This window comes from Arachis ipaensis, chromosome B3, assembly GCF_059453495.1.
Source record: "Arachis ipaensis isolate K30076 ecotype BB chromosome B3, ASM5945349v1, whole genome shotgun sequence".
Classification (NCBI taxonomy): Eukaryota; Viridiplantae; Streptophyta; class Magnoliopsida; order Fabales; family Fabaceae; genus Arachis; species Arachis ipaensis.
In genome coordinates, this window is record NC_142438.1 from 121,654,435 (window position 1) to 121,665,547 (window position 11,113).

Here is an 11,113-nt window from a genome sequence, read left to right on the forward strand (position 1 = left end):
TTGATGGCCTGAATGACTCAAGTAAAAATCTTAGAATTCTGGAGAAGATTGCCCAAATATTCAAAGAGGATTTGAAGTTTGGTGGAGAAGAGCTTTCTGGAAGCGGAATGGAGAGTAAGAATAGACAAGACAATTACGAATTACAGCTACAATAGTTGATAATCCTTGAAGACAAACAGTCCCAGCATGGTGGAATTGACAGCATTTTACTGGGTGTGTCTCCTTTTAACCTTCTCTTGATCATTTCAATTTCTATTTAATTCCTCTGTGTTGACCAGCATTTCAACCTTAGTAGCTTACCTGTAAAGCTGCTTGTTTGAAATGTGATAGACTCTGTCTTCATCCATGATTGATTTACCTTGAACAAGTTAGCACCATTGTATTTTTTTTTCTTTTTTCTTTTGGCACTTTTTTGTTTGTTTGTTGTGCACATAATCTAATGATTTCAATAGAAACAACCTGTGAGTATAGAATTTATAGTTCATGTGGGTACTTGGAAACATTCTTCTTTTATCAGTGTGCATAGTCATCGATTTACACTTAGGCTGGTCATAATTTGGCTCTATCTTGAGCTGACAACACTACACTCTTGAAGAATGTTATTTTTTTTATTATGAGACTGTTCTATTTTCATTATGTATTTAGGGGCAACACAAGTTGAGCTTCAATTGCAATTTGTTTAGTTCTAAACCTTTTCCATTCATATTTAGTCTTGTTTAATCATCTCTTTGCAGTTACATGGAAGAAATAAGAGTTCATGTGCTATCAATTTAATTTAGTTGATAAGATTTCATGTTTAACTGGCTACCGCAAGGTGGGGCTGGTGGTCTAAGTTTTCTGCTTTGTGTGAGAGACTATACTAAGCAAAGCAACTGCTGATGTTGACAAAGGGGTCCATGATGAGACTGGTTTCTTTTAGGTATGTTTGAATAAGTATGCTTGAATCTGAAGTCTAAAATTTGCTATTATATTTATTGCTGCTGTTGGTTTACCTTCTGGTAGTGTCAAAGGAGGGGACAAGAGGGGGAGGTGGGTCTTGTGACCTTATGTGGTGCTTTTAGTGCAAAGAAGTTCTTGGATTTAATATCTTTTATAAATTACAACCTTTTGATTTGATGTATTAAGAAGCTTATTTATTAGCAATGCAAATATTGCTTTTCTTACTGGTTATAACAATCATGCTTGAAAATAACTACACTATGGTTGCTTGATCCTTTTGATGCCTTATTAAGAATTGAATTTGTTAAGTACCTATGTGCTTGTATCCATTGTGCTAGTGATATGTGTTATATGCATGCCATTGTTCTTTATTTTGTATTTTACTGATTCAAAATGCTTCATTTTTTCCCCTGTTAAAAAGCTTGTGTTCCTTGTTGTCTGCAGGTGGTTCTGTTTTTTGAAAATATGGGCTTGGATAAAGAAACTATTGGGAGAATTATTTTTCGCTGCCAGCATTGATAAAACTCTTTAGAGGAAGATTGAATTCCTTTCTAGGGTTGGCGTTTTTTAAGCTTATTTTCCTGGGATAATTAGAAAATATCCGGAATTACTTGTAACCAACACTGATACAACTATATTGTATCCGAGATTTTTTGGTTCACTAAGTATATAAATGTTTATTTTTCTATGATAAGTGTTCAATTAGTTTTTTTTAGTAATTTGATTCAAATAGTTTAACCTTGTTTATTGACATTAAATTTAAAAAAAAATAGTTGGAACTAATTTCAATGCAACATGAGAAAACTATTGTAAATAAAGAATAATATAGTTATAAAAAACTGTTGTCAAAAGTCACAAAAGGCAATGGTATTAAAATCGTTGTCAAAGACAGCTACAAAATGACAATGGTATTAAAAACCGTTGCAAAAAACACTACCAAAGGCAACGCTTTTAAACTGTTGTCTTTATGAACAACAAAATTACAACAATTTAAAACCGTTGTCTATCCAGTTACGGTTTTAAACCGTTACGTCATCAAAGAGAACGGTTTTAAACCGTTGCCTATCCAGTAACGGTTCTAAACCGTTCTTTAAAAATTGTTGTCAAAACCGTTGTCTATGCTAGTAACTATGGCAACGGTTTTTTGGTTGTTGTTGCCTTAGGTATAAAACCGTTGCCTTTGAGCATTGGTAACGGCCGCATATACCACAGGTCAAAAACTGTTGCCAAAGCGTTGCCTAAAGTTTTAGAAACGGTTTTCTGATCTATGACAACGGTTTTTGACCGTTGCGAAAACCCTTATTTGTTGTAGTGCTATAATGATGGAGGCTTCAACCGAGGGTAGTAGTAACTCTCTCAAGATACAATTCAACCAAAACTAAGAAAAAGCTAAGAACCCTATGAGAGCTAGTGTTTTCTCTAGAATTTCCAAAACTAAAAACTAAAACTAAGTGAGAATGAAAGTGTGTCCAAGTCTCAGCTACACCCCTGCCACTAATCTGGACTTTCGGGCCTGAATCTGGGTAAAAAAGGGCCCAGAAATCGCCCCCAGCGAATTCTGATATGCAGCACGTGACGGCCTGTCACGCGTACGCGTCGATGCGCATTCTGTAAGTCACACGTACGCGTGCTACACGCGTGCGTGTCGCTACTCGTCCATGAAATCTTTAATTCCTTGTGTTCCTTACTCTTTTGTATGCTTATTTTCCATCCTCTAAGTCATTTCTACCCTGTAATCCCTGAAAACACTTAACACACATATCACGGTATCGAATGGAAATAAGAGAGGATTAAAAATAATGAATTTAAGGCCAAATAAGCATGTTTTCAATCATAGCATCAATTTAGGAAGGAAAATGTAAAACCATGCATTTCATATGAATAAGTGTATAAAAGATTGATAAAATCCACTCTATTTAGCACAAGATAAACCATAAAATAGTAGTTTATCACTCTCTAAGTTCAATATTCCTTCTTTTTCTTCCTTTTTCAGGATGGCCATCAAGAGAGGAAAAGAGAAGGCTTCCAATAAGACACCGGCGAAGAAGGGAACTAAAAGAGCACCGGCTAAGGCGCAACCATCCTCAAGGGTCAAGCCACCTACTAAGCAGGTGAAGAGGACCATCCGAGTTGATGAATCGGAGAAGGAATTTCCCGCACGGGACTCTGCACGATTCACTAACCGCTATGGTGAGCGGATGTTCCCCGTCTTAGTAGAGAGAAACTACCACAATGAGCACCTCCTCATTCTTCCAGAGCACTTCGTTAAATTTGTGGTGCCCCGCATTGAAAGGAGACAGTGGGGACTCTTAAAGAGGCAGCACGAGAAGCAAATCTCTCTTGGGTTATTGAATTCTATGCCAACTATCACTCACCTACCCTCCAGTCAGTCTTTGTGTGCCAAAAGCAAGTCCCTATCTCAGAAGGTGCTATTCAGAAAGTACTTGATCTTTTACCTAGTCCGGATGGGATGGATGCCTATCAAGAGGCACAGCTTGAGCGCCAGACATTTCAATTTGACTGGAACCTCATCCATGGAGTCATCGCCCAACCCGGAAGCGATTAGATCTATGGGCAATACCGGACTAGACCCAAGAGCATCTCCGCCCAAGACCTCACTATGGAAGCTCGAGTGTGGGCATAGATCATGTCCCAGTACATATTTCCGAGCACTCATGAGTCCACTTTTACTGCCGACATGGCTGTTCTTGATGTTATCAAGGTTGATCACGATGGCCCTCTCACGGCCTAGCACGGTTGAGGGGTAGGACAAGAGAGGGTCGAGGATACGGAGGTCGCAGGTCGGGGAGACCGGTGCGTCGCATGATGGCATGCTTACCGGCCTCCACAACCTACTTCTGACCACTGGAATCGAGAAGCAGCCACGCCCTCACCCCGGTCCCCTTCTTCCTGCTTATCCGATTCAGAGCAACAGGAACCCCAATCCCATCCATCATCCCTGCCGCCGCTGCCGGAACCGGAGGCCCTGACCCCGAATATTCATCCCTTCGATTCCCTCCTTCACTTAATCAATTATTCAACTTTTTCCTTGCATTAATTATATTCTATGGCTTTTAGGTTTTGGCATTTAACTATTCTCTCTTCGCGTACACAGAACGCTTCCCTCACCCTTACCCCTCGTTCCACTTCCCTCTTTCTTTATCTCTGCTCTTTTTAGTTTCTTAAATTGGAGACTTTTAAGGATTTTTTTTATTTAAATTAAATAATATAGTATTTACCAAAATACATAAATGTCGAAGAAATTACGAAAATACACCCTGAGTTACATCTCGAGTACTGAGGGTCATTGTCCAAAATGCCCACATCTCGGGTGCACTGACCCCGTGCTATGATAGGGTGTCTGCAAACCATATCTCGGATCCAACTATTATATGAACATAAGTATATCTTGAATACACTGCACCTAAGATACACGCGTTTTTTTATTCGGGTTAGTGCATCCGAGATAAGGGGAAAGATCCAGGGTATTACCAGACTTGTCCTCTATTTGTTTACCCATTTTGGTGTTTGCCTTTTTAATGAAAATATTGGAATGTTGTACATGAAAAATGGGTCCGTAACGTCGAAAGTAACTAGTTATACAGAGATTATGCTTCATTACACATTAAACATATTTAATAACAAACACTACATCAAAGTGACAACGTTGGAACAAAAGGCCTAAACCCTAAACTACTTGCGTCATCATGGATCCGAGTGGGATTCATTGGGACACCCACGTCTAGTGTGGCCCTCTCCGTGGCAGAGCCCACATCTCTTCTCCGCACAGTCAATGGCATCCATCTCATTTCGGATCTGAGTAGATACCGGCCTTCCCGATGCCTTCCTCTTCATGGCTAAGTTGGGCTTCAGGCGTGCACCATACAATGGAGGCCACATCTTTTCATTTGGTATCGGCAAAAACTCTCTCTCGTATACCCTGAATACAGAGGCCATTGTGTACACAGGGTCCACAAAATGACCCCACTCAATACTCTCAGCTGCACATGCTGCTAGGGCGTGATGACATAGGTAATGCAATGACTGTAACAGGCCGCAGTCGCATGTACGCTCGGTTAGACGAACCCGATATGAAGTCTGTGACCAACCATCCACTAGCTCCAACTCTTCCATACTAAAAACGGATGCCCTACGATCATAATGGGTGACTCGCATCATCGGTAGGCTCTCTTTATTCTTATCTATAGCTGCCATCAGCGGTGCCGAGTAGATTTGTCAACCCTGTAACTGAGCATGTGCTTCGCGTCCTCTGCGCACAAACAGCTGTTGCAACCTCTCATAGTTGTCCGAACAATCGCTGGCACTGAAAGATTCCTCGTTCTCTTCAGCACGGCATTTATACACTCTGATAGATTCGTCGTCATGTGACCATACCGACGACCTTCGTCGCAATGTTGTAACCACAAATCCTTTCTGAAACAAAGAGCCCAATCCACCATCTCTCGGGATAGTGTACCCAAAGTATCCAAGTACCAGTCGCACCGCTCCTTACTTGGACTGTACGTAACATTTATAAGGTACCTCTTACCCTCGGCTGACTTAAACCTGGAATTGAAGTTTGAAGCCATGTACCGGATGCAATAAGCATGATATGCTGACGGAGGATGCCATCCACTGTTGAGGTGCATTAAGAGCGATGTGAATGGCCTGTGATCTATCTGATATGATTAGGATTCCTGGCTGTGGAGTAAAATGCTATCTCAAATTTGAGAGAAAAAACGACCATGACCCGTTGTCTCAAACTCCACTAATGAAAAAGCTATGGGAAGGATATTGATGTTGCCATCTTGAGCCATAGCAATTAAAAGCACGCCCCCCGTACTTGCTGTACAAATGTATTCCGTCCACTCATACAAACGGCTTGCAAAACTTAAATGCTTCAATACATGGAGGAAATGCCCAGAAAACCTTATCAAACCATATCCCCGTTGTAATATGGGACAGCAATGCATTCGTGGATCGTACCTGTGAGGCACTGTTGGAAAGCTTGTAAGGGCGTCGGAATCCTATTATATGACTCTTCGCAATCACCATATATCTTGGCAATCGCTTTTTGCTTTTCCATCCACACCTTCCGATACGAGGGCTTAAAATGGTGACTCTGATGGACAATACTTTGCAGCATTGAGATAGACACCAATGGATCATTCTTTATCATAGGTAACACGACCTTGCAGGTCAACCCATTATCCAGTTGAGCATGGTTCTGAGACATGGTTGGTGCTAGACAGGTATGTGGTCCACTAAACCGACGTACCTCCCTGTGAATTTTGCTCCAATGTCAACAACATGCTAAAGAAAACTAACGTATAGAACCTAATGCATCTACAATATAACGTAAAATATACCAGTAATTCAAGTTCTGTCGTAATTCAAGCATGAGGAGAATCTTTTATATGCCATGTCATGCTGTTGTACTTTTGGGGTTTCAACCAAAAGACATGTCACCCTTGCTTGCAAAGTTGCATCACTATTTCTTGGTTGATGGTCCTTCCCTTCCGCACATGCATCAATGGGCATAGCGTCATAGCATACTACTCTTTTCCTTCAATTCTGTTTCATTTGCCCATTGATAGGGCATGGGGCTTTTGCTATGGAATCAAATTGACTAGTTAGAGGGAATTTAATTATCAGAGACTATTACGCTCTTATTTGCATGTTTGAGATTATTTACAATAAAAAATCTATACACTCGAAGGTCAAAGCTGAAAATCACTTTTGTCTGAAAAGCCAAAAAAGTCTAATAAGCTACATGTCTTTGCATAATTTCTATGGAGAAGTCGTGTATACCGCGTAATATAATTTTAGAGCATAATATTTTTGGAGAAGTGGGAGACATTGATCATTAGACATTGATTACCCTCATATTATGTAACAAAATAGATATAGTTTTGAGTGCCAAACAAATCCACAATGAAGTTTAATTTGTTATTTTTGTAAGAGCCCGTTTCGAAAGTAGTAGAAGCTACTTTTTTTTTACTTTTGAATTATAAAAAATCACAATACGCGTATTTGGCACCATTTGGAAAAATCTTATTAACTTTTCAAAAGGCTAATTCCTAACTTTTTGAAGAAGTAGAAATATATGACTTCTCCTTCTCGATAAGTCATTCTATCACACTTCTATAAAAAAAAATTGACTTCAAAACAAAAAAATTTACTTTTATTTTTGGCTCTGTGAAAAATATTTTCTGTTTCTGCTAGAAATACTGATCCTCCACCACCATTTTCACGCAAGGTTCCATCTGCTAGAAGTACTGGCCTTCCACCACCATTTTTACGCAATGTTCTATCTGGTGGAAGTATTGACCATCCACCTATTGCATATATTCCTTCTATATATTCCTTCCATGTATTTTTTTTACCATTTTACCACTCTATTTTATTATTAAATTTGTATTTAACATTGTGTATGGTATGAAATCTCAGTTTTAATTTTATTTTTTTACATGTGATTTTATTTTTATATAGCTTGCTATTATTTTTATAGTTAGAGCAAGTTTTGACCCCAATAAAGGAGGAGAAAGTTCTAATAGGAATAAAAAAATAAAAAATAAAAAATAGCAACAAAATATACATTGACACACATTTCACATTTGTTTTTTTTTTTAAACACAAAACTCAATACAACAAGGTGGAGTAAAAATAACAAGAATAAAAAACTGTTCATAATCTCTATTCCTTTGTCATCTCTGACATTGCCATCAACAACTAAAGGAATCAGCACAAGTCTACTCTCTATAGCTTTTAAACGAATGTTGAACAATATCAGCAACTTCGGATGCCTTATTCTGAAAGGTCCTTTGATTTCTTTCCCACCAGATATTCCAAACAATAGCAAAAAAACCTATCAACCACTTCTTCCTATGATTTTTTCTCATTGTTATTCTTGTCCAACTTTCGAAATGTTCCTTTATCGTATCTACGATAGTCTATGAACGGCCACTATCACAAGCCCAAGCACACTACAGCTGCCACAAAAACTCACAAGCAACAAACAAATGGTATACACTCTCTATGTCCTTACCACATAGCACACACAAATTGTCACTAGATTCAATTACACCAGACCTACTCAGCCTATCTTTAGTATTCACTCTACCAATTAATACAAACCAAGTAAAAACTTCAACTCGAGGTGGAACCAGCCCTTTCCAAATAGCTTTAGTGAAACTATAGCTTGATATATCCTCCGGTAGCCTTTCTTCCTGTAATACCTGTACAAATGAGTTAGTAGTAAACAGTCCATTTTTATCAAATTTTCATACAACTGTATCTTCTCTTCCTCTTATCAATTTGGCCTCTTGTAAAACACTATGTAGTTGGTTTAGTAACTCTAATTCCCATTGATATAGATCTCTTCTCTATTGGAAGTTTTGCACCCACTCTAATCTATCCCAAAATTCACATTCCCGTATAGTGAACCCTTTTTGGTTTGAAACCGAGAAAAGTCTTGGAAAGCAAGACTTTAGAACACCACAATGTAACTAATTATCTTCCCAAAATCTAATCATCCTCCCATCTCCTAATTCCATATACAGACCATTAATCATCTTCTCTTTTACATGTTGCTCCTTTATCTGTATTTGACAAATATCCTTCTAAGGACCACCTCTAGTGGGGAGCATTTGAGTGCATAGTATCCGATTCAGATCCAGGTTATTACACGAGCACACCACTTTTTTCCAAAGTGGACAATCTTCCTTAGAAAACCTCCACCATCATTTAAATAGAAGCGCCATATTCCGAACCACTGCATCACCTATCCCCAAACCTCCTACCTTCTTAGGTGCCTGTACTACTTCCCATTTAACTTGAGCAATCCCAGGTTTACCATCCTCCTTTCCCCAAAGAAATATTCTCTGTAAAGTAATTAACTTTTCTACAACCGCCTTCGGCATCTTATACAAGCTAAGATAATAAACTGGCAAGCTATTGAGAATAGATTTTATAAGAACCAATTTATCAGTTTTATTTAACACCTTCGCTTTCCATAGGCTAAGCTTCTCTTCAACCTTATCAATCACTGGTTTCCATGTTTTCAAAAGCCACGGATTCGCCCCTAGATTGACACCAAGGTACTTCACAGGTAGTACTGCCGCCTTGCACCCCAAAACGCTGCACATCCGTTGTACCCAGTCTGGCTCACAATTAACCGGGATCAAGCTAGACTTCTCAAAGTTGATACTTAACCCAGACATCAATTTAAAGCATCGGAGGAGCCTCCTATAGTTTTGCATAGTTTCTTAAACTTGTTTTACTTTCCAGAGTTGTTATAAATCGATATTGATGCGTAAAATATATTTTTGTGATTTTGTAAGTCTTATGAATTAATTTGAGTTGCTTTGGATGAATGAGATTATTAGTTCAATTGATTGATTGATCGATTGAGAAAGTTGAAACTTTTGATTGGCTAACTGATGTTGTTAAAGTGGTGAGTTATTGGAAGAAATTTAATATTGGCATTTAGCTTAATTTTGGAAACGATTTGATTTTAGAAAAGATTTAATATTGAAATTTGGATTTGATACTGAACCTGATTTGATATCAGAATTTGATTTTAAAATAAATTTGGAAAGAACTTGATATTTGAAAACGGTTTGTTTATTGAGAATGATTTGCTATTTTGAAAATGATTCGAAAGGGGTTTAAGGAATGGTTTGGTTTGAAACTGTTTGAGAAGATCGAGAATTCTTAATTATTGATTGATGTTGTTGATTGAAGTTGGTTTAAATTGTGATTTATAGGATTGGTTGATTGAATTTTGGATTTTGTAATTTCCTTGGGTTGAATGTTGTTGTTGTGATAATGGTAATTGGAAGTGTTTTGAATGATTAACAGGAATTTTGTTTGGTTTGGTTGGGACCCGAAAAGGGTGGCAGAATCCGAGTTTTAGAGTAGATGCTGCCGAAATTTTATAAAATTGGAAGTTTCATTTGGAGTAATTATTTGAAAAGATCTATTTTTTAAACATTATATGTTTTAAGATTGATTTCTTTATCAAAGAAAGAATTATATTTTGAATTGGGATTGTTAGTGAACGGTATGGAAAGAAGGATGATGAGGATTTTCTTTGAAATATGATTTTGAATGAATTTAGAAATGAGATATGGATTGATGAATGATGATGATGTTGAGAATGACTTAGACATTGATGAATATTGAGTGGATTATTCATATGGCTTATGAATTTGAATTATCTGAGACACGAGTTTCCTTGGGTAGACGCAGTGGCTTGCCACCACTTGCTCCAGGTTGAAACTCGATACTCTATTGACCCTACGACGTAAGGGTGACCGGGCACTTATAAATTCCCGGGAATGGTATCCCCATTGAGCGATTTGAGTATATATATATATATATATATATATATAGAGAGAGAGAGAGAGAGAGCTATGCATAGACTCATGGGGATGCGCGTCGGGGGACAGTCTAAGGTTTTCAGACTTGTCGGGTTGGCTGGATAACCGACAGATGAGCTCATTAACCATAGGACAGGCATGCATCATATGCATTTGTATGCTTTTCTTGGGTTTGTATTTGTTTTGGTTTGCCTAATTGTTAAACTGTTCTTAACTGCTACCTGAACTATTTGCTGTAACTGCTACCTAAACATGTGCTTTCCTTGTATGTTTTATCTGTGTTTGTCCTAGTGTGCTACTTTTGAGAATGAGCTTTGGTGCTGAATTGATGATTGTGTTGATTGATTGCGTGGTTGGTTTCTGATTAAGATTTTCTTATAAGAAAGAAAGGTTTTGGATTTCTGAAAGATTAAATATTGTTTCTTTAAAAAAGGTTTTGAATGATTAGTTATTGGTTTTTAAAAGATTCATAAGGCTATGATAATCACTAAGCTTGAAAACAGTTTTCTTATTAAATATCTTCTTATGACAATTCTAAAACTCCGTGGTGAGATCGTGTGGTTAGGTTCTCACCCCCTACAGCTTTACCTTTTCAGGAATCGGATGAAAGAGCATTATGAAGAGTTATACTGAATTTTGGTTTATGTGATATTGTATTAACTAGATAATTTTTCTTCCCTCGTCTTTGTTATTACAATTTTGTAAGAGGGATAGGAGTTGTATGTTTTATATATATATATATTATGTTATAAGCCGTTATGTAAGAAGTCTTGTATATGAATCTATGTCTG

General features: G+C 37.8%; 2 protein-coding genes and 1 pseudogene across 2 annotated transcripts; all 3 read right to left on the reverse strand.

Annotated features, from left to right (window-relative positions):
• LOC148572285 (magnesium transporter MRS2-3-like) overlaps positions 1-4,459 on the reverse strand; it is a 51,974-nt pseudogene extending 47,515 nt beyond the window's left edge.
• Positions 4,460-4,644: 185 nt separating this feature from the next.
• On the reverse strand, positions 4,645-5,154 carry LOC107633532 (uncharacterized). The gene has a single exon (XM_016337146.1). It carries the CDS (start codon positions 5,152-5,154, stop codon positions 4,645-4,647), a length of 510 nt encoding a protein of 169 aa, XP_016192632.1.
• A 2,771-nt stretch (positions 5,155-7,925) lies between these two features.
• Positions 7,926-9,161, reverse strand: LOC107633533 (uncharacterized). Its single transcript, XM_016337147.1, has 2 exons — positions 8,742-9,161; positions 7,926-8,177 (listed from the first exon to the last, which is right to left on the reverse strand). Exons 1-2 carry the CDS (start codon positions 9,159-9,161, stop codon positions 7,926-7,928), a joined length of 672 nt encoding a protein of 223 aa, XP_016192633.1.
• Between the last annotated feature and the right edge of the window lie 1,952 nt (positions 9,162-11,113).